The 25,534-nt window shown below is 35.6% G+C and overlaps 1 protein-coding gene across 1 annotated transcript; it reads right to left on the bottom strand.

Annotated features, from left to right (window-relative positions):
* Positions 1–214: 214 nt before the first annotated feature.
* TTLL9_2 (putative tubulin polyglutamylase ttll9) lies at positions 215–23,929 on the bottom strand. The gene is made up of 9 exons (XM_051212765.1): positions 23,416–23,929; positions 21,979–22,150; positions 19,983–20,152; positions 17,560–17,796; positions 13,405–13,501; positions 7,274–7,536; positions 4,956–5,292; positions 3,047–3,234; positions 215–1,060 (listed from the first exon to the last, which is right to left on the bottom strand). Exons 1-9 carry the CDS (start codon positions 23,671–23,673, stop codon positions 911–913), a joined length of 1,872 nt encoding a protein of 623 aa, XP_051068679.1. The 5' UTR covers positions 23,674–23,929; the 3' UTR covers positions 215–910.
* Between the last annotated feature and the right edge of the window lie 1,605 nt (positions 23,930–25,534).

The following is a 25,534-nucleotide window of genomic DNA, read 5'->3' as shown; positions in this document are numbered from 1 at the left end:
TCAGAGTTAGACTGATAACTCCTGCAATCGAATATCGCAAAGTAGGATCATAGATATTCACTGTTGAGGAGTTCCATATTAGGACAAAACAACCAACCAGTACTTTCAAGTATATCATGATGAATCTAGCTTTAATTGATTCATGAATTCAACTATTGAAATAATTACAATCTCCACAAAACCCCTTCATCACCAATGATAAAAACAACACTATTATTATTCATCAGTAAACAAATCTTTAATTGAACTCAAAAATGAGATCAACAGAAAATAAGATCATTCTGATCAAATTATTTTTAAATAGGAATAGATGAAACAAGAAAAGAAAAAAGAGAAAAGAAAAAGAAAAAACAAAACAAAAAGAATCACATATCATTACAATCGAATAATCAACAAACAGCACTGCATACATTCCTCATTCTATGATTAAAGAATGCAAATTGTAATGATAATAGTGTATTTGATAATTGAAATGAAGATCATAATTCACCATTAAACAAAATCATAAAGCGTTTTTTTTTATTATATTTAAGACTAAAAGTATAAATAGCAAAATATATCTAAATATAAACTTCTTTCTTTTTTTCCTTAGGAAAAAAAAACAAAACAAAGAAAAGTTAAAGAGAAAAAATTGTTTTTCTCTTTAAAAAAAAACAAAAAAAAAGAGAATCATGTTTTCTTTTCTTACTTACATTAAATTGGGTAAATAAAAAAGATACAAAGATAAAGATAAAATAGAAATGTAATTTGTCAACGGAAATAATCAATATTTTTTTCTTCTTTATTTTTCATCAAAGAAAAAGAAAAGAAAGAGAAATAGGTGGGGGTGGGGTTGCGAGTGGGTGGGGTGGGGGTGCTTAAAGAAACACGATTTGAAAAGATGTAAAAAAAAAAAATATTTTTTTGTTGGTTAGTGTGATATAAATTGAAATTCATAAAATGCTATTAATAGCATTATACAGAAACCTAAAAGGATACCAAAATTTTGCCATAAAAATAAAACACTCGGTTGATGACAACGTCGATTACCTTTAAGTTGATTAGCCGATAATTCTGGCATCTGAGAAATAAAAAACAAAAAAGCAAGCAAACATAAACAAAAGTATTATATACACTGATTAGTTGAAATGATTTTGAAAGTAATGATGATGAGTGCTAAAATGATGGATGTAAGGACTTATCTATATTTAGTCAAACAGTTAGTTACAACATAGGACCTGGTATATATATACATCGGTCCGAGTTGCCATACCTTATTAGACTTATCTATATTATCATGAGCCAATTGAAGGTAGACCAACATGAAAAACCTGGAAGCACTCAACAGCCGTTTCGTCCTAGTATCGGATTCCTCAGTAGTGAGCATCCACGATACCGCCCCATGCGAGATTCGAACCCAGGACCTATCAGTCTCGTGCGCGAGCGCTTAACCATTAGACCACTGAACTGGCATACAACGGTGTTAATGTCTAACTTCAACAAAACCACAAAGTTGCACCGCCGCACATCATTGTCCACAGTGAGTTGATATCACACAACAGAGCTGGTTGAACTGCACTGGTCACGGTTTCTCACCAGAACTCCAGGTTCTCCATGGTGGTCTAGCTTCAATTGACTCATGATTTCAACTATTGAAATTCCTAAAAATCTTCACAAAACCCCTTCTGATAATTATCTATATTAGTCAGTGATGGATACAATAAGTAATAAAAAGCTGGTACCATGGTCTATGTTGATAAGCGCAAAAAATGAGAACAAAAAGTACTTAAATAGAGGTAAGTTAGACAATTAATAAAGTACAGATTATCCCTAACTAGTAGTGTATTATTGATATATAATAATGAAAGTAAAATATGATTGGTCATTGAGAATGGATAAACAAGCATTTAGCTCACTAACAATGATTGCTTGTAATTATATGGAAAAAAGTACTATCTAGTGTTAATTTAGTTCTTTATTCTAGGTCGTAAACCCTGTTACTAATATAACGTAACCGCTTTCATTATCGTATTCAACGCATAATGATAGTACATCTGAAAGGGAAAAATATCCCAAGCCATATTTTATAACAAGTATAAAACATTATTTGGTCCTCCGTAAAGACGATGCCAAAAATTCAATGTCAATCTTTATAGTCTAATAATACATGGGCTTAACTATATATTTAGCCAGCTCAGTAGGCTGAAACTAAGTACAAAATATAAATCCATTTTATTGAAGAGGAAAAAAACTAATTGGAATAACGAAGTGTTGACTGAACAATAAAACCAAAAACTAGGATATTCTAAGCATAATCTTCTTCTTATTGATTTACGTTTACAGTTATAAACTTACAAAACATACAAATTAACATTTCATTATGAATTCAGTGAGGTTGCCAACCTCATTCCAACCCTGCTTCTTTACCCGGGCTTGGGACCGGCAGTAACCCTAGAAGAACTACAGATGAAGTGCAGACAAAAACTGTGAAAGGGCAGCATTACTACAGTTTAAAAGCAGATGGGACTCAAAACAACTATCCTCAATACAAACATCAAGACAGTTCTATTGTACAAAGGTGAAACTTGAAGAACTACCACAACCATCAGTAGCAATCTAATATGAGAGAGAACCCACCCCCTACGTGAAGAGGAAATTAGGAAAAGACGTTGTAGGTGAATAGGACACACATTACAAAAACTATCAAACTTCATCTCCAGGTAAGCGCTAACTTGGAATTCTGAAGGGAAACGGATAAGACCAAGACCAAAAAAACACACTGAGGAGAGAATTGGAAGCAGAGTACAATGGTAAATGCTGATAGGTGGCCGCCTATGCTCCTTCACGAGGGGTGATAGGTGTAAATAAGAATTCCAATCACTTATGACAATAGTTTGCGATCAGGATGCATCATGAAAATTTGATCAGACATTATCATTAATGAGTTAATTATTATTATCTTTTTTTTCAAAAAAAAGGAGGGGGAGTAAAATAATTAAATATAATCAATGTATAGAAATCTAACAGAAAAACAAAACAAAACCCCCCTTTAAAATAGAAAACTAACCATATCAACTAATGCAATATAAATAAACATTCCAGCAGCTAACATAAATATCCATGTATCTAATGAATGCATTCCACCAAGTAAAAAACCAATAATCATACCAGCAGCACATAATATACTGGATAATAAATTATAAAATAAAGCTGATTTTACAGACATTCCAGCATGAAGTAAAACAGCAAAATCACCTAAAAATGAATGATAATGATAATAAATAAAATATTTATTGATTTTTAATAGAATCAATGATAGAAACTCAGTGAACGGATTAATCAGATATAAGATAACAGATCTCGGATTTTGGCGCGAAATTCACTTATCCATTTTGACATTATAACTGATGTCAGTTCATGATAAAAAAAATCTTAAATCTAATTCTTAACCTTAATTACCAACTATAAATCATAATTCCAATCTTCATTTGGTCGTAGATATTAGTAGGTGGACACTCTCAAGGTCACTGTAGCGTCAGTCAGAGGTCGTTCATAAATTATGGTCTCATCAGAAATTCTAATTAGAACATTTCATCATTGAACTCTATTTGAAAAATTAAGCATGAAAGAAGTGATTTTTCAGTTGTTTTTTTCTAAATAAACGATTGTTATACTCACTTTCTTTTTTTAAAAGAGACTTACATATTGAATGTAAAGATCATTTGGGCATAGGTCCACTCTACCTGATGCGTCAAATATATTGGTTTATATTGAATTGTACAAGTTGTTCAAAACCATTGAAAGATTAACTTGAGCACACTAGGTCACTTTTCTCATAAATCCTACATTTGTTGACTATTATACTTTGACCTCTATTAGACGCTTCAATTGAATCACAAGTACTACGGGTTAACCATCGTTTTATTTACTGATATTAGAGTTGGCCCTTATTTGACACGTCTATTTGTCTTAAGTATATTTAGGCTTGAGAGAAGTGGGTCTTTGAGTCGCTACCTTATTTAAAGCCCTTTACAATCAATTTAACCGGAAAAGTAAGGATAGGATTGCATAATTTCTTTGTTTACTTTTAAGTTATTATGTCAATGATATCCTGGAAATAGTATTGAAATGAATGTAAGCTGTTATAGATTTTTAACTTTAGTATGTGTTGAACAATTGAATATACGGAATACATTTATTTATCTTTGTGAGAGCCGGTGGAAGTGTCCACGACTAGACCGACATTGTGTTATATCTTAACAAGAACGATTAAAATATTGGGGTTTTTGACTGGCTTCAGATAAATTACGTTTACGACTGACTGAGGATTATTCTAATATGACACAACGAATAGGAGCTCGGATAAACCACACATACTAATCGAGAAGACGGGACTTTCAGAATAACTATATATTCCATAAAGGCAACTTTGAAAATGAAGATATATGTAGTGTAGGAAGTAAATGAAAGCAGTTATTTAAAAATAATGATAATCGACCACAAAGGTGTCTATTTTGTTTCTACACTTTGATCATTGTATTGCAATTACGACTATGTCGGGATCGAAATGCTTAGCTAGATATGAGTTATATTAGTAATAAAGTTTATTTAATCCTGCTTAAGCTAAATGTTTGACAGAAATTATTGTTTTAGATTCATCCAATATCCATAATAACCCCTTATTACATAAGTTCACCCTTGAATCATCATAATCATAAAGCAAACTACCTAAGGGGTTAAGGTTACAGTAACTATTTCAAGAACCAACAAGTTCTTAGTTAACATTTCACTTATAATTGAACTTAAAAGTGTCAATATACCAGGTTACATAATTCGATAAACTAGTTACAGTAGGAAGAATAGTGCATGGCAAAATATTGAGTAATTGAGCTAAGAACTTAACATAATATATTAGATATAATTATGGGGAAGTAATACCGACAATTTACGCCGTACTTTTTATAGCTTTAACTTACCTAGTTCATGTGGGAGTTCATGACATAGTACAGCTATTGAAGTTGACAGACCACCACGCATATCATTCGCGAATGCAGCGCCAATAGCTATACCATCACAAAAGTTATGTAATCCATCACCAGCAATTATAGTATAAGCAATTGCACGAACAGAACTTAAATCATGACTATGACCATGATGATGCCCATGTGGTTTATCACGATGTGGATGTGTTTGAATTTGTTCCCCGCCACCAATATAATCGAATGACGAATTCGTCCTTAAAATTGCATTACGTTTACCAATTTGTGAAGGAGTAATATTAGCAGGGTTAGCAAGCTCTAATGTAGTATTATTCTAAATAGATAATATAAATAAACCACAAATTGTTACATCAATTTACAGAAAACTCAATGGAAAAATACTACAATTATTGTGATATTTTCTACTTATGTTGACAAATATAAGTAGTATGTAACATCAATCAGAGGTAGAACGCCTGGCTGCAGATTGGGAAGATCAAATTGAAGAGAAGAGGAATATATACAGAGAGTAATTGTGACAACAACCGGAATGAAAGGACGATGAAGTTTGTAAAAAACAATCAATCGAAGATGCCCAAATGATGTATTTAATGTATAGTTTTAATATTTTACCAAGACATTAATGTTGCATTAAACAATAAATTGTTCTTTCCCATCTGAGTTCTTGTTCACTACAGTATATCTTCTGGTAGAACGAGACGTCAATACATTAGAATCCCCGCGCGCAAGCAATGGTATAAAAGCTATACAACACCTTATCTAGCAAATTTACTATTTAATAAACAGGTTGTTAGGGTTGTCCTAGTCAATAACTTGTATTCTTTAGAATGTTTCTAACTGAAAAATGTTGTACAGATTAAAATCTTAGAACAGGCATTTCATTTAATTTCAGGTAGCTTATCTACTTAACTATTTTATATATGTATGCAGTTATCAGTTTCTTTCACATTGTTTCCTTTTCCATTGATAAGAGTAAGAAATAACTTCATATGTTCTTAAAATATAATGACGTTCTTGTTATTTCAGTGAATTATGGACAAAAGCATCCAGATCCTGTTGTCGAGTCGAGTTCCTTGTCCAGTGTCTCTCCTCCAGATATTCATTATCGCCTGATTCTTCCGGATGAAGTTATCGAGCGGGCGTATCTTTCAGCTTTGCAACTGGAAGCAGTGGTGTACGCCTGTCAACGTCATGAGTGTATCTTACCGAATGGTCAACGTGCTGGGTTTTTAATTGGTACGTTATTTGTTGTTTGCGTAGTATTTATCATACATTTTCGTCGCTTAACAAAACTGTAAGCTGTGGTACTAGTTAACCAAACGTGAATTTATGTACTCATTTTATCCATTGAACTTGGTGCAATGGGTCTCAAATTTTTTAAAGAATTTTTTAATTTTTTTGTGGAGCTATTCTTTTAGGATAACTAACCTTATGAATCCGGCCTATGCTCCATTGGGAGTAACAGGCATAAGTAAGTTGTTGTAAGTAAGTAACCTTATGAATAGAATCTACCCGAGTCAAAGGATTAATCTAATGCTACTTCACATATGTTGGTATGTTCGACTCTTTTGGTCGTGAGGTTCTGCGTGTTTGTCATTGAAAGGCGTATTAATGAGGTGCATTGACCCTGTTAAGACTTTCTACTCGAGGGGTTCTGATTAGGTCAGAGCTCACGACTAACCGGTATCGGAATTGATAATTTCACGTGCCGTTCGTCAAGGTTGTTCACTTTCACCATTCTTATTTAACTTCGTCATAAATAGGAGTGAAGCCGATCGTAACGACCACTCTATTTACCTTGAGATTCTCATTAGTCCAGATGTTCTGGTGTCAGATGAAACCTCAGGATGGATTCAAGAAATCCGATTGAAGTTTGCTAACTTGAGTCGCCTGTTGTTTGGGCGAGATGTCTTCCTACCAACTAAAAGGTGTGTATAATGCAAAGAAGTCCGTTTGGATTCACCTTGTAGCTGTGAAATTTGTTCTACGAAATTGAAAGATCTACTTAGGCTGCAGGGTTTTAGTCACATATTTTCGAAGCATTTCTCGGGGAGCGAGGAACTATCAAGTGAGGAATGCTAATGTTAGGGATAGGATTCTGAGTGAAAATAGTAAGTTGATTGACGAATTCTCAATGTACATCGACCAAGTGGACGATATTTGCTAAAAACCAATCCGGTTATTTAAAAATTAAATACTGGGAAAACTTTCTGAAAAGGTGTAATGTTGTTGAATCGAATAAGAACCTTCCAAATTACTACAAATTAGTTTAACTAAAAACATCATAATCTCACTTGTTTCACATCAAGCATATCAACTACGGATGCGCCATTATTTATTACAGATGTTTGCTTATTATCATTATTAATATTTTTATTATTATTGTGCACTGATGACTTTCTCAAACCGGATAGTTTTGCATAGTGACCTTCAACAACAACACCACCACCGTTAAAATGTTGTTGATCAATATTTGCTACCGCTTCAACTGTATCTGTTGGCGGCACAACATTGTTGTTGAACGACCAGTGCGGTTGATTAGCACCATCTGAACCACCTAATATAACAAACAAAATATGAAACAAGAGTTCAACAAACAAAATCAGTATCAAACTAATTGCAAAACAGCGAAATATAACCAAATATCACATTAACAGTGCGATAAAACATACAAAGAAACGACTTTCATCGGTTCATATAAACAAAGGTAGAATGTAAATAGTAGTGGACATTTGATGAAAATCACGTCCGGATGATTCCATGATAGCTAACTGCTAACTTATTGTTTTCAAGCTTCACGAAACCCTAAATCTATCATTACAAGATCATTATGTACATTATGTACAAAAGTAATTCGAATATCAGATAGTAAATTCATTTCACTCTGATCTACTGATCTGTATATTCACTAAAAATATGACTTATATCACCTTAATAAGGTATATCTTGAGTTGTGTTAGAGGTGTGAGATCTGTAGTCACCTGCGGTTGTCCACTCTATGATAAGACACTTCTCGAAAGATCTGACATGGAAACAAAACCACATAATATTAATATAACTCAAATGGGTCACCATTACACACAAGCCTGATCACCATGTTAAGGTAGAGACTATACTGTAGGAGCAGGTTGTAAGAAAACTAAGGGTGTCATCAATCCATGAAGGCACTAACTGTCAGTCTAAGTCATGTTTGTAGATGTAGACTGATTAATTAGGGTTTTCACGATCATGCTTCGGTTTGGGCACCCGAGCAGTATCACATCCCTCAAATAATTCAAATGAGATTTCTGTGGCTCATATGTATTTGGTGCCTCCTTGTACCAATATGTATGTGTTCAAATAATAATAAGTTGAAAGTATCAGCTCGGGATCAGATTAATGACAAAGTCGAACGGCCTAACTAATCACTAATACATCGCTCCCACGTCCCATACAGTAGTTGCAGTTAAACTATCTCGCACTGAAAAATTCATCCGGATTTTATCATTATTCCTTTAAAAATGGAGGTCAAAAGAGCAATTATTTCTGTCTGGCATTTAACACTATTCTTCATTTTAAGCAGAAAAGTATCGTACTTATGCCTTGTCACTATTATGAGTTGAAAATACTCTATAATTCACTACACATAACTTGGCAAGTAAGGAATCACAAATAATCACATATTATGATTAATCAATATGAGAATTCTAGACAGATGAGGTCAAATATCTTTTTCTTACAGTGTGTGTGACAGAGTGATTGTGCAAAATATGCTCTCTTTAACAAATTCATGACACTAGTAACTACTTAAGCTATTTGTTAAATAAATAGGTTATCAGCTAAACTTGCCCCTGAAAGCCGTAACACATCAAGTGATTCGGTCACGGCTGGGTTGTTGGTTGGTTGGTACAATAGGAATTCATATCTGCCTGTTGTGTTCTTGTTCCATTCTAGTCATTAGGCAAAAGAAGGTGGAAAGCGTAATCCTGAACCTATAGGTGATAAGTATTGACCTCGGTCGTTATCTCATTGTCATTGAACTAGTGTCATGCAGGATATCTAGGCGAATTAATCAATAATTGGACTAGATAGAATAACTGTTCTCAGAATAATAACCCGATCACACGATCCTCGACATAATACAAGTATCCGATTTTCTGCCGCTACATCAGAAACTACTACCATCAGTGTCACGAGCTCAAAATATAGCAAAAGTCACAACTGGATATTTATTTGCAAAAGGAGTTGAGATTCATGAACTAGCGAAGACTGAATATATATAAAAATTACTGACTATGGGACAAGACTTGACGATTTTATGTTTGAATACAAATCTAATTACATTAATACAAGTAATCTCAAATTCCTTGATGATTACGGACTAATATAATCTTACAAGAACAACTGCTATTCATCTGTTATACACCATACCTTATCCAAAGAACACAAGGAAGAGTCATGTTTTCGTAGTATGAGTTGCATGTTGGAAGAGAAAGCTCACTTTTCCTAAACCCTTGAAGTGAGAAAAGACACAACCTTTTGGTACGATTATCGCCTATACTACCGGGCGTCCACACTCTGTGACCTAAACCTCGACTCTGAATGATCAATTTGTGATCAGCTACTGTATACATGACTGCGTACAAGATTTTGCTTATTTCGGAGTACACATATAGATTTTGACTACCGTCTTGCATGTACCAAGCCTATCCTGCTTGTTGGTAGCTACTCAACAGATTGTCTTAAACGGGTTGATACAAGTAAATTGACTGTATATACCATTGCAACTAAATATAAAAACAAATTACGTTTAAGGATGGCTATTAATTTAGTGAAAATCCTAGGAACCCACTAGCCAAGTTTGTATTATTTCAAAAATATGGTCAGTAAAGTCGCTTGAGGCTGTGCTTAACGTCCTGTTTATGAGTTTTGAGTTTTGCAGGCTTCTTACGACTCATTGAAGTATTCCAATCTACTTCACATAATCGTGAGTTTGGCGATACAAATATGAAATTTCACAAAGCTTGTATAAGGGATAAATAAGCCTAGTGATGTAAATGTGAATTATTTTGAAGTGGAAACAACTGTGATTCATGTGATCCAAATATAAGACAAACACTGATATGGACAAAGAATGTTAATGACTCTACAAAAACACAACAAACACTTTAACAGACACACTCATTTTTAGGTTAATTATAATCACAGTTAGTGAGTAATTAACAACTGTTACACAACCCCAACTGTATGGCAAATGAACAAAGTTCATACTGAATTAATACACAGAATATTATCCGAAAATAAAACAAATAATACACTGAGCAATTATCATACAATATTAAATAAAGGAAATACCATTCAACAAAGTTCACAATCAGTTAAAAACGTAATCTCGCATATATATTTCGTCTTAATAAATGGACAAAGTGTGCTGATAAGTTGAAAGCAGCAGATACATTTGGTAATTAACGGAAAATACCTCTACACATTCTGATCACAAGTTACAAGAAATCTAGTGTCAAAGAAAAAATTTGTGAGGTTGATAGTCAGAGAATTAGTAATCTTTCAAGATGTCTTGAAAGCTAAGGAGAAGACGTCGAGGGATAAATTAACTTCCCTATCAGCATGAATTAGATTGCTCATTAACCTGTGACAATAGAAACGCTTATGGAGGCACGGGTTCTTAAGAAACTCTAGCTTTTAAAGTGTCGCAAACCACCAGGACCAGAAGACCTACAACCGGTTTTTTCTAAGAATGGTAACGAATATGTGGGCAGCGCAATGACTAGATTGTTTCAAAGGATCCGGAAATCTGAGAAATTAACGTTCCCATTTTCAAAAAGGGTATACCTAGTTTCTGAGATATGAATCGATGGTATCCATAATGATACACAGACTGTGCAAAATCCATGAATGATTAACTAGTTGAGAGTACGCCGGTTTTCATTTAAATCGCGGATATATTGAACGTAAATCGTGTCAAATAAATAAATAGACCAAGAAGAATATAAGTTTACAACCACCTCTCTGTATTATTGCAGTCCAAGAGTGGAGTTGCACAATATCACTATGCCTTCTCATCATTGTTTGGACTCTCTTTGTGATGAATTGTCAAAATGGTCAAAATATTCATCTATATTAGTAGTTGCGTAAGTACCAGTAACGTTAGTGGTGACCTGCCAGATGGGATCAACCTATGTGTGACGAAAGATAGAGAAGCTTACGATAATGTGGGTCATCTCTGGTACCGTCGTGATGTTAGTCTATCTGTAGTCGGTCTCATAACGTGTCCCTGAGTGCACTTTTGTTCCATACTTGTCAAACTCAGACCTTATGAGCTCAGGGTGTACAACGATTCTTTTTGTTAAACAATCGTTGTTTCCGAAAAATTGCTTGCATCCACTGCCAACACCATGTTACTAATCCTAATGTTCAGTTATATGTGTCCCAGTGCAATGACGATTATACAGTTGGTGTTACCATCTTGAAAAACAGACACCGATGGTTCGGCCATGTTTTATGAATGTCACTTCAGTGAACTCTACACTGAGCATTATTTTTCGATGCTAGGGCGGGGTGAGGATAGCGGCAACGGATTCAGTTTGCGAACTACTCCATGACATAAAAGACAGCTTCATAGGAACGGTACCTATCAGTGAACGATCCCTCTCAGTATCACTGAGCCGGCCATCTAACGGTATTAATATCTGACCTCAACCAATCCACGATATTGCGCACTGCCGAAGAGTAACATACTAGGACGAAACGGCAGTCCAGTACTTCCAGGTTTTCCATGGTGGTTTAGCTTAAATCGACTGACGAATTCAACCATTAAATTACCACAAACCCCTATTGTGTTACTAATAATTCTTTTGTGTGGTTTATTTGTGTTCGCCAACTACACCAGAATTAATGTTATTTCGAGTACAGATTATGAAATATAAATCGGTATACACGAACCATAGGTGACTAGGTTAATACGATGCTATTGGATTCATTCGTCAGTTTTGTTTGTAAACTATGAACGTGTTAATACTCTTCAATCATTTTTCCTATTAAACCCAGTATCTTATTGTAATATCCTTAGAAACTCAACTGTTTTTGGTTTATATTGGGTTTTCTAAAATTCAATTTTCATAATTTTGGTTACTTACTTACTTACTTACTTACTTACACCTGTTACTCCTCGTGAAGGAGCATAGGTCGCTCACCAGCATTCTCCATCCAACCCTGTCCTGGGCAATCCTTTCCAGCTCCTTCCAGTTGTAATTCATCCTTTTCATATCTGCTTCTATTATCCGACGTAATGTGTTCTTTGGCCTTCCTCTTTTCCGCTTCCCTTCAGGATTCCAAGTTAGAGCTTGCCTCGTGATGCAGTTTGACGATTTGCGTAATGTATGTCCTATCCATTTCCATCGTCTTTTCCTAATTTCCTCTTCAGCTGGAAGTTGGTTTGTTCTCTCCCACAGAAGGCTATTGCTGATGGTATCCGGCCAATGGATGTTGAGTATCTTGCGTAGACAGCTATTTATAAATACTTGTACTTTCTTGATTGTGGTTGTTGTAGTTCTCCAAGTTTCAGCTCCATACAGTAGAATTGCCTTGACGTTCGTATTGAAGATTCTCACTTTGATATTGGTTGAAAGTTGTTTTGAGTTCCATATGTTCTTCAATTGTAGGAATGCGGCCCTTGCTTTGCCAATCCTCGCCTTTACGTCTGCATCTGAACCTCCATGTCTATCGACGATGCTTCCCAGATATGTGAAGGATTCTACATCTTCCAGAGTTTCGCCATCAAGGGTGATTGGATTGCTGTTCTCCGCTTTGAATTTGAGGACCTTGGTTTTCCCTTTGTGTATGCTGAGGCCTACTGATGCAGAGACTGCTGCTACATTGGCTGTCTTTATCTGAATCTGTTCACGTGTACGTGATAGGAGGGCTAGGTCATCTGCGAAGTCCAGATCGTCTAATTGGTTCTGAGCTGTCCATTGTATTCCGTGTTTTCCTTCAGATGTCGAGGTCTTCATAATCCAGTCGACCACCAGAAGAAAGAGGAAGGGAGAGAGTAAACAGCCTTGTCTGACTCCGGTCCTTACTTGGAATGCATCTGTCAGGTGTCCTCCATGCACTACTTTGCACTGTAGTCCGTCGTATGAGTTCCGGATAATATTGACAATCTTCTCAGGAACTCCGTAGTGTCGAAGAAGTTTCCATAATGTCCTCCTATCTACACTGTCGAATGCCTTTTCATAATCAATGAAGTTGATTTTGGTACCACATTTTATGTATTGTTGCGCATATAACCTCAAGAATTCAAGACAAATCCATTAAGTATAGATAACTCCATAGAAAGTGTTCATTATATAAGCACTTCTTCAAGATTAAAAATAATATACCGGCAAAAAGAGTACTCTTCAAAAATATTTGAATAAAATTTATTACGTACTTATTTGCTTTTCATTAAGATAATCTACGCAACGACTATTATCCATGGGTCGTTCAGGAGAGCAATTACACATCTGGCTTTCGTTCAATGCAGTACTCTTAAAAAAAAATAAATGTTAGAGGGAATTTAAAAGGGAGATAATACACGATGACCAAATGTTAAAGCCCCACTGCCCATTATAGCAAGTGAATAGGTGTCTTCAAATGAATGATAAACATAAAAATGAGTTAGACATACGTAGAAACTGACTACAGTCTTATATATTGTCTAGTGAATTACGGATGATTAGAAGGTAGCTGATCCGTAGACAAGAATTAAGAAAGTACAAATCTATATAAAATAACAAACTTGAGAATAAATTAAAACTTCTGATTCATTCAAGAAAAAAACATGAGAAGCATTCATTTTGTCACAATTCTAACTTTCATATTTCGACTTAATTGCAAAGAGACAGACAGATCAAACCATCAAAACAGGTTACAACGAATAATCAGATAAGGAAAAGAAGTAATCGTTTACTATCAATTGAATAGTATTAACGCTAAAAACCTTATCAATTCTAAGAAAGTAAAAAAGGAAGAAACAAAAACTAGTTTGAAATGAAAGCTACGACGAAAAGCTTGGAGCAATTCTTCAAAGTTTCAATTGCACATTTGTCCCCATAACAATTTTCGTATTATGTCGAGGACTGTGTGGTCGGGCTATTATTCTGAGAACAGTTATTCTATCTAGTCCAATTATTGATTAATTCGCCTAGATATCCTGCATGACACTAGTTCAATGACAATGAGATAACGACCGAGGTCAATACTTATCACCTATAGGTTCAGGATTACGCTTTCCACCTTCTTTTGCCTAATGACTAGAATGGAACAAGAACACAACAGGCAGATATGAATTCCTATTGTACCAACCAACCAACAAACCAGCCGTGACCGAATCACTTGATGTGTTACGGCTTTCAGGGGCAAGTTTAGCTGATAACCTATTTATTTAACAAATAGCTTAAGTAGTTACTAGTGTCATGAATTTGTTAAAGAGAGCATATTTTGCACAATCACTCTGTCACACACACTGTAAGAAAAAGATATTTGACCTCATCTGTCTAGAATTCTCATATTGATTAATCATAATATGTGATTATTTGTGATTCCTTACTTGCCAAGTTATGTGTAGTGAATTATAGAGTATTTTCAACTCATAATAGTGACAAGGCATAAGTACGATACTTTTCTGCTTAAAATGAAGAATAGTGTTAAATGCCAGACAGAAATAATTGCTCTTTTGACCTCCATTTTTAAAGGAATAATGATAAAATCCGGATGAATTTTTCAGTGCGAGATAGTTTAACTGCAACTACTGTATGGGACGTGGGAGCGATGTATTAGTGATTAGTTAGGCCGTTCGACTTTGTCATTAATCTGATCCCGAGCTGATACTTTCAACTTATTATTATTTGAACACATACATATTGGTACAAGGAGGCACCAAATACATATGAGCCACAGAAATCTCATTTGAATTATTTGAGGGATGTGATACTGCTCGGGTGCCCAAACCGAAGCATGATCGTGAAAACCCTAATTAATCAGTCTACATCTACAAACATGACTTAGACTGACAGTTAGTGCCTTCATGGATTGATGACACCCTTAGTTTTCTTACAACCTGCTCCTACAGTATAGTCTCTACCTTAACATGGTGATCAGGCTTGTGTGTAATGGTGACCCATTTGAGTTATATTAATATTATGTAGTCTTGTTTCCATGTCAGATCTTTCGAGAAGTGTCTTATCATAGAGTGGACAACCGCAGGTGACTACAGATCTCACACCTCTAACACAACTCAAGATATACCTTATTAAGGTGATATAAGTCATATTTTTAGTGAATATACAGATCAGTAGATCAGAGTGAAATGAATTTACTATCTGATATTCGAATTACTTTTGTACATAATGTACATAATGATCTTGTAATGATAGATTTAGGGTTTCGTGAAGCTTGAAAACAATAAGTTAGCAGTTAGCTATCATGGAATCATCCGGACGTGATTTTCATCAAATGTCCACTACTATTTACATTCTACCTTTGTTTATATGAACCGATGAAAGTCGTTTCTTTGTATGTTTTATCGCACTGTTAATGTGATATTTGGTTATATTTCGCTGTTTTGCAATTAGTTTGATACTAAATATGCGATATGCCTATTTTGGCTGGGCACATTACATTAGTTAGGTAGTAGATATTTATGTGAATTTGTTTTTTAAGGAATATCAAATCCCATTTATATTAGGAAAGTAAGTAGTTCCAGAGCTAAGTTGATACTTGATAACATCTTATATACGACTACTGGAACTCGGAATCTGTTATATTTGAAAAACAAGCATTCCGTTCCAATTGTGTCTTTTGTTTCAGTTCATTAGTTGGTTTACTCTGTTATATTAATTAACATTGTAGCTCGAACTAACACTTGCTATTTCAGTTATATATTTAACTAATCTTCATAACCTATGCAAACGATCAGTTACATAATATGGTGAATGTAAATGCATTTCAGAATTGTCATACCATTTTAACTTTTATCTACCTTTCAAATCGTCAAATTATAGGAATCTATAACGTGCATAGTAATCATAAATAAAAACAATTTGCAACCCATTTATTCGTTTTCACAATAATCTCACATACTATTGCTGAGCCTATGAATCGATAGGGTATATTTATATATATACATATTATGTACAATTTAATCTATTCACTAGGACTGTATTTTTTGTCACGTATTCTAATGAATATATAAAAGATTTATATTAGAGGATATGAATAAATTAGTCGAACAAAGAAAATTACTTAAATAGCTAAGATTATGAGTCAATTGGAGCTATACCACCATGAAAAACCTGGAAGCACTGGATGACCGTTTCGTCCTACTGTGGGACTCCTCAGCAGTGAGCATCAACGATCCCGCATCCTCGCGAGATTCGAACCCAGGACCTATAAGACTCGCGCGCGAGCGCTTAGAGAAATTCACAATCAATAATTTCCATTAAAAAAAAAAAACAAGAAAAGGAATATCATTCTAAAATGTTGGTATGATATGATGTAGGAATAATAATTTCTTGAATTTACACGAACGCTCGACAATGAACTTAGTGACTGAACTGATATTTAAACCTCATTAACCGATATATCTCAAATCACGAATGGACTGGTGACCTAAATCTGTTTTCTTTAAAACATTTTTATTCACCTCATAGAACATGAGTTTAACAACAATAAATAGGCAACGGGAACTAATCAGGAAAGCCTAAAATGTTCATACCCGTTTTTCTTTTTGATCTATAACTTCATCATGAACTATTCAAATACAAAATCGAAATAATTTGAAAACGTCATTCATTTTTACTAAACAGTATTTGCTTGTGCACAAAAGTGTGAGCAACCGCAGGTGACTACGAGCATCATACCACCAACGCAAGTTGAGATCTATCTTATTAAGCCTATACAAGTCATATTTTTAGTGAATATACAAATCAGTAGCTCAAAGTTCGATTTCAAAGCAGCTTTGTCAAACATAAAGTCTAAAACTAACTCAAGTTCAAATCGGAAAACCAGGTAAATGAATACGTCCCCAAATGCCCCGGTATGGCCGACAGTGGGGTTGTCCCTCCCTTCATCTCGAAATGCTCTCACACGGCTACGCGTATACAGCCTCTGCCAAGGAAATCCTACTCTACGCCTACTCGTGGCCGGGGTGTTGTTTACGAAATTGAGAGGACGAAAAGCGAATGTCCGGCGCTTTTAACCGGATCCCGAACCAATGGTCCACATGGGCTCCAGTATCCTGAGGGAACGAATGGCCTATGAGACAATTGTTGGTTACCGGCTACCATGGGACTGCATCTTCTCACAATGCTCCACTGCCTTGTGGGTCAGATCTTTAGGTCAAAGGCTCGGGGTGTGGCCTCCTAAGAAAACCACCTGCCTCGGTCTGGGCGCCCGAGCAGTATCACAGCCCACACACAAATAGAATGAAACGACGATGTATATATATATATATATATATATATATATATATATATATATATATATATATATATATATATATATATATATATATATATATATATATATGGTAAATGAATACACTTACATGTTGACGCTTCAACTTCCGTCTAGACATTTTATTTTGGCAGATGATGGTAAGCCGCTCAGTTAAGAAAAATATATAAATGCCTAGTAGAGCTATGAGTGCCTCCAAAATCATTTTCCGGTGCGAGCTGAGTTTTGTTGATGATATAGATTCGTGGTGATGTTCGTCAATATGTTCATGAACAATATTAGTTTCGTGATCATGGTTGTGATGGATATGTCCAGCACCAGAAAAAGCCTGAAAACAAGAAAATTATAATCTCAATAGATGTTGTCGTCCAATGAGAAAAAACAAGCGATAATCTGTCGATACAACAGTATTGCCTGGTGTCAATAATAGAAATTAATTACTAGCTAGTTCATACTTCAAGTAATGTAAACTATTCACCAGCTGATCATGAACTCAAAAAAATAAAATGAACTCATCAATAAACTTCATGAACTATAAGCATATACAAAATTGCTTCTTAAGTGATCAATCACACCGAAATGCTTTAAATAATAGTGAATCCATCCTACAAGATTATAGGATACAACCGACTGATAGCTGCTTCTATATATGAAAACCTACTGAGAAAAACTAAGAGCACACAAAGTCGAATGACTGGTAATGAGAGACTAAACAATGGACCACTAAAACTCCATATACTTCGAAATAAAAGGTCACTACATACCCAATGAACCTAGTTTACTAGAAGACTGAGTCAAATTTATACCCCTCAATTTAAAACTTTAAACTTTGTTTTGGCCTATACATTTGCTAGTGATGAATAGACAGAAATACACATATCTAGGGACTCGTTTTTGATTTCTAAGCTTGTTATTTACATAACAGTATTTAACATTTTAATAAAGATACTAATTATTGTGACACGAGATACACTTATTACTAAAATGAGCCTTGAATATATCTGTCTGCACGAAACCTCAACACATACTGTGACTAGACTACTTTAATACATTTATTTTCTTGTTCGTAACTTTAGATTCTTTTGAAAAATAATGATTGATGTCTTTGTAAACTACATAGATTTAAACTATAACTTTATAACGTATTTAGCCACTAAGTTAGTCTTGTACCAGTCGGATTGCTCATTGAAACAAGCAAATATTCACAAATTCCCAATTTATGTTACTTATAATTATCTATCAGTTTACATGCACTGGAAGAAAACCAAAAAGAGTTATTGTCAACATCTCAGAGCTTTCCACAAAAACAGAAGGACATAACCTTATGAGTGAGATTACTCGTCATTCGACTGACAGTGGATGTGACGGTGTCTTTCAATTATTTAGGATAGCCAGTAAACCAGACTTGGATTTTATTATGCCTTGTTGAAGTTGTTGTTACAAAAAAATTTAATCCAAATCTCGGCATTCAAACACACAGTTACCAGTATTATGTTGTCCTGATGATCTTATTTGAGTGAACCTTTACGCGATATTTCTTCCATGGCCCAAATCACAGTTCCTTCTCATCTACGCTGTACTCAGTCAATTTCCTTAAGTACTGCATAAACTATGACGTAAACTTCGACTTCTAAAAACCTTGTTTCTATGTTATTCTTAGTGTCGTCTTTTAGAATACTCATGTATTTAACCTACAAATACACAAATCTTTGAACAATCATTCGGACATGAAGTATACATATTGTTTCTAGGTTGTAAACAGACGTAGAAAATATATGAAATGAATGTTACGTCCTGATACAACCGTTCTCTTTAATTTATTGAAACAATTGGAGTTATTCATCAAGTATCTTCCTGATATTCTAAAAAGCATTCTGAAAAACAATTAGAGAATGGGAAACGTCTAAAACTATATTATTTTACGCGTTTTCTGGATGACGTGAGGTTTGATTGTTAAAATCATTGGATAGAATGCTGATCGGTAGATGAACGCGATGATATAATGTGGCTGAATGATGGCTACTCACGAGACCGTATAATTAACTTAAGTTCTAGAATGATTACAGATCAAGGACAAGACCATTAGCCGGATAAACGGCTCTCCATGTAATAAATAATACGACTATATTCGAAATATAGGCACAAAATAAACATGATAAAATGTCATAGGTGATTGGAGGAAATATATTTGTAGATCATTCGTTCTCTAGTCAATTAAGACTTGACTTTAAAGCCTCTACTTTGAGTATCGTATCAAACTGACAGTCTTAAAATCCAGGGAGCCGAGTCTGTGTGCCCGAATGCTACAGTTGATAAATAGTGATATAATCGAAGGAGCAGGACGATAAAAATGTCGGTTCATTGTAAATGAAAACTTCAGTCGAAATGTACATAAACTCACTTATAAAGACATAAATACAATATATCATAAGAGTCTAGAAACTCAACATACGTAAACGTTTCATCAAACAAAGCTGTTGAATTTTTTTTTGTTATTATATTAAACACGCTTACATGAGGTATTAAGTGAAGAAAGGCGTCACCAGCAAGTGACCCAACTGCAAGCGCTATAAGGAATTGAGTTACAACATTGTAAAAACTTCGGGACATTAGAGGTACCAAACATACAACAATAAGTCCTGAAAAGCTCACCAAAAGCACAGCACCGACTGCAGCTAGAAAGGCTAAAAAAATAAAGTGATTAAAAACTAATGAGCCAAAGAACTCATGTAAATACGAAGTAAACAAATTCCCACACTTACGATACAAAACATAAATGTGTATGATATGTTGAAAAATAAATCATTTTATAATCCTCATATGTCTACACATATTGAACTTGTAAGCAAGTTACTACACAAAGACGAATTCAATAAAAGCAGCATAACAGACCTGAGGGAAAACAAGAAACAACAACATATTCTGTTCTTAAACGTCCATTACTTTGGCCCAGGATTCAAAATACATACATAAACGGATAAGCATTCCTGAGGTTTAAGAGATTTAGAACGGATAACAGAAATTATCGACATATATTCTAAAATTTCAGTTAACGTATGATATGCCGCAAATATATCTGAAATCGCTGAAAAACCCGACAATTAGAACGAGAGGGCGTCATCGTATTGAAGTCGAAGGTATGTAATATGAGGTCTAACGGGAAGCTAAGTATGAGGAATATAGTCGAAACAGAAGGGGGATTCCAGATATAAGAGCACGAAATAATGCCAAACTCAAGATGAAGAGAAAGACAGATAATGAATGCAATCATATTTATTTGAACACATAAATATTGGTACAAAGGGACACCGAATACTTATGAGCCACACAAGTCACTTGATTTGTGTGTGAGCTGCGATACTACCCGGGTTCCCAGGCCAAAGCGATTGGTTTTCTTAGAGGGTCACGTCCGGAGTCTTTGACGTAAAGGTCCAATGCACAAGGCAGTGGAGCAACGTCAGGAGATGCAGTTCCATGTTAGCCGGCGGTCAATAATTGGTTCGTACGACATTTTTTCCCTAAGAATACGGGAGCCCATGTACACCATTGGTTCGGAATCAGGGTTTTCCAACTTGCCTGGATGGATCATCCATACTACCAACCCAATTAAAGCACAGGACATTCTCAATTTCACAAACAACACCCCCGCCACGAGTAGGACTTCCTTGGCAGTGGTTGTATACGCATGGCCATGTGAGAACATTTCGAGAAAGAAAGCTGACTCTCCCCACCGTCGGCCGTACCAGGGCATTTGAGGGTTGAAGAGATATGAATTCGTGAGAAATGTGCCAAAACGAGAAAAAAGAACGAGGATTTAAATCTTGGCAATAAATGAACACAAATGTGTCGCCGAAATGGAATTTGACTTATCAAATAACGCTTGCAGCCGTATATTAGGGCTACTGAACAAGCCCAAACTAAAAAGCTCACATATACTAACAGTTGAGAGCAGTTAATGTCTTTAGGAGGTGATAATATATCTTCAATCGAACGTTGCTACCGGCTGGCTAACCTACTTCTACAACAGTCAGCAGTGGACTGAACATGCATTACATATGTCTTAACCACCTGAATCGATAAAGGTCTGTAGCCTGAACAGTTGACTTGGCATTGTTAATTGATATTCCACAACGAGTCCCAACATTACTCACATGATACTAAGTTATGTGACTAATGTCTAGAAGGCACCTATGATAAGATACTTCCAGTCCACACATAGATTCTACTTTTATAGACAACTTGATGGTAATAAATACCGAGCACACAGTATACTTGTTGCTTGGTTGGTAGACGGGCAAGATTTAAGTTGACAAAATCAGGAATTTTCAATTTCACGGTACAATATCAAAATAACGGTTATCATCTGTATAAATTTCAATTTATAAATACTAATTTCGTAACTGAAGAGATGAATTCGTGAGAAATATACCAAAACGAGAAAAAGAGCACGTGGAAAGGACGAGGATTTAAAACTGTGATATAAATTTATTTTGAATTAAGGTCGACTTACCTTTCCAACTGAACTCGTGCGTTGAAGGAACTACTTCGTGTACATGATTGTGCTTACAAACTCCAGTTTTTAACTCATAAACGATAGTCGGCAACAACGCATGAAAATCCGTTTGGTTTAGATGTGAGTGATTAGGAGAAAATAAATCGAACATTTCACTTGCCGTGAAACACTAAATAGTACAGATGTAAAGGTAACATGTTACTAACAGTAGGTAAGAACTACTAAACAACTTGTAGAATTGAAAAAATCGAGGCACACCTTAGTTCCGCTGAAAATTAAGTTTATAGAAGCAAAGAACAGTTTGGCATTCAGTAAGCCATAAGATCATATCCTACAGCCTAGCTAAATCCACATTATCTAGAGTACAATAAAGCTTATTTAAACAGGGCTTAGTGATTGAGAAAAATTAACACACCACTGGAAGACAAATCGTATATCATTAAACCTGAAATAAATAAGGAAAACCATAAACGTTTTGACCACATGTACATATTCAAATCAGGAAACCAAGATAGCGAGACCTAACTTTACTCAGAAAGACCTATCATATCCTGGTAGACTAGGTTTGATAGTGCAAACCATCTGGCTTTTATTCGAGACTGAAAATGGATTTTAAAATCTCTGGATGTTACGATACACACAGTAAGCGATGGATAAGAAATCTATTGGAATGAAAGTGGTCCGAAAACGAAGATAACCTTTCCACTGTTAGTCTCTATAGCAGTGAACAATCTTCGGACAAGAACCAATAGGACTGAATTCACTTTACACCATAAACAGCCACACCTTACACATGGTTTAAGCGCAAGAAGTTCTTTCTGGAAATTACTAACATAGCACAATAAAACAAAACGTTTTCATCACACGGGAAAGTGAAAACTTCTGCACAGGGAAGTACTTCGTTGTTTGTGAAGTCTATTACCTGATCTACATGACGATAGTCCGAAGATCCTGCAAACGGAAGAACCATACATAGATTTGAAGAGCGAGTGTATCTTGATGTAACACAACAATGTAAAACTGTATATGCGCGAAGAGAGGAGAACATTCAAAGAATGAGCTGCATCAACAAACAAAGATAAAGAGAACGACGACGAACGGTAGAAAAGTGACGTGCAAAACACTTAGAAAATGACAAAAACACTACGCAATCTAAAATGAAGTTGTACGCAGAAAACGTTGATGCATAAAGCATCGCGATTCTCCCCAAACCTATGAAAATTTTGGGGGCTCCGTGCCTTTTCTCAAAAACTTCATCAAAGTTTTTTACTGCGGCTTCCCCAAAATAGGGAGATTTTGAGCAAAATGTCTGGTAATTTTTCTTCAGGAAACGTATTTACCAGGATCGAGCTGCGAATTGGAAAGTTATGTCTATCAATATCAGTTCATGAAAATGCACGAGATATCCCGTAAGTGATGTCATCTATGACTAACCTTGTCTTCTTTGGAATCGTTCTCATGGGGAGATTCTTCGTACAGATGCAAAAACCTCAGGAAATTCGCGAGCATTTCTTTGTCCATATACTTGCTATCATTTGTAAGTGATGCAAACAACACACTTGAGTGTTTATTTAACGTAGCATCACGATCATGACAGTGGGCACACGGAATACGATACTCAAATAGAGTGTATATAGCTAAGCATATGCATAAGTTTTGGTGAATACGACGGCAAAATCCCACACCACACATCAATACTATGCACAAATTAAAAACGGGCTGTAGCTGGTAATTGTAGAGTAGGAACCCAGAAAGTTAACTCCTAGCACGGAAACAGTACAACCTATGCGCCAGAGCTGGTCCCAAAATTTGATTGCACTACTTGAAAATTAGGTACATTAAACAAAATTGAGTCCAATATCAAGTGATTTTGTGACGAGATTATATAGGCCGATAGATTCCTTTGTGATCGCTTCTTGTTGTTTCGGTACGATTCCGGACTATTGATAGTCTAACAACTACACTAGTTCAAGACATTTTGGTAGTTATTTGTGGGTTTATTTATTTTGCAACCTTAGTGGATGCATTTGTCTCAGGGCAGTAGGGCTTCCAGAGTTGGCGGGTATTGAATTACTAGACAAGATGTTGGTTCGTTGCAATGTGAAAAATAATATGGTGAAGACCCAAATACTCAGTAGCCCAGTGTAGACGATTGTTTCAAAAAACAAATAAAATTTAGTAACTGGTAATCCTGACAGTATGAGAAGACCGAATTTCGAGAAAAAAGACAGAAGTGATAACAGACTAGAAAGGGATAAGTTAGTAGAGTGTAATGATTACAATTAATAAGTTGCGCTACATGTTTCTGGTCCAGAATGTCCGAGAGGGAGATTGCAATACATGGGTCAATACTTGTTTGTCAAGTCTCCTCACAAGCTATCCACCGATGTGGATGTGGTTACATCAACTAGGGTAGGATTTCGGATAGGGGAAACACGTCCTGAGGACATGTGGGTGCGCACATGGGTTTGCGCTCTTTGATATACAATTTCCAGGGGGCTGAGTTGAAGAGCATGTCCTGGTTGGATGTTCATATTAGAGCGACTTGACGAATTGCGTGTGTTAAACGCCACTATCAGATCACTTATCCTTCCACAGATCAGCGCGCATAGTCTCAGATGTCTGGATCTATATTCGTAAGATTTCCTCCCTAGTTCTATCATCCACTTCTTTGCCCATCTATGTTATTGGTTTTCGTGATTTATGTCTCTTTCGAAGAACAGGGTCGCAACGACATTGTGGAATTTAAGGTGAACCTCCATATCTTTGCATTGTCTACGTGACTTAGTACCACAGAACTTATTTTTTCTTAAATGTCATCAATGATGATTGGGTAGAGTCGTGGACATGACGTATTCTCGTTTGAATCTCCTGGTATTGAAACCCAGAAGGTTGTGTGCACTCATTATACCTTGGTACTAAACACCCTGTTACCTGGTAAGCTTCGGAGCCATGATAGGAGTGGGTCCGAGAAACTTATATCTACGACCTAATCTATGAGGAGTGCTTAGGACACACTATCAAACGCTTTCGAGATGTCAACGAATAGTAAATGGCCTGGTATCGTTTAACCCAACAGTTAATACAGCTCTCAAATTCTATGAGTAGATCTGACCTTTCTAAATCCGTTCTGAATTCATTGAGGACATTACGTTTGCCCATGAATCCATTCATTTGGTCGTTGGCTAGTTCTTCCACTAGCTTCGATATTGTAGACGAATAGAGAAAGGGTATTCTGTTTCTATTATTCTGAAGGCTGCTGTGAGGTGTGGGGGCACTTAAGTCTTCGTTCTCTAATGCCCGAATTTCATGAGGTTGCATTTAGGTAAGTGACAGTGGTATTCTGATAATCTCTATACCGAGGTTCCTTGGCGTACCAAGTGTCTCGCATATCCATACAGAATACCCAATACCCTCGCAGATCTCAGAGAGAATAAACACAAAAACTGGGATTCTCCAGATGAACAAACCCTGGAACAGCGAAATACTGGCTCAAAATCACCAATAATTACCAACAACTCATGACCGTAAAACTACTAAAGTCTAACTCACC

This window comes from Schistosoma haematobium, chromosome 3 (assembly GCF_000699445.3).
Source record: "Schistosoma haematobium chromosome 3, whole genome shotgun sequence".
Classification (NCBI taxonomy): Eukaryota; Metazoa; Platyhelminthes; class Trematoda; order Strigeidida; family Schistosomatidae; genus Schistosoma; species Schistosoma haematobium.
Note: the sequence above shows the minus strand (reverse complement) of the source record. Positions and strands in the feature narration are given on the sequence as shown.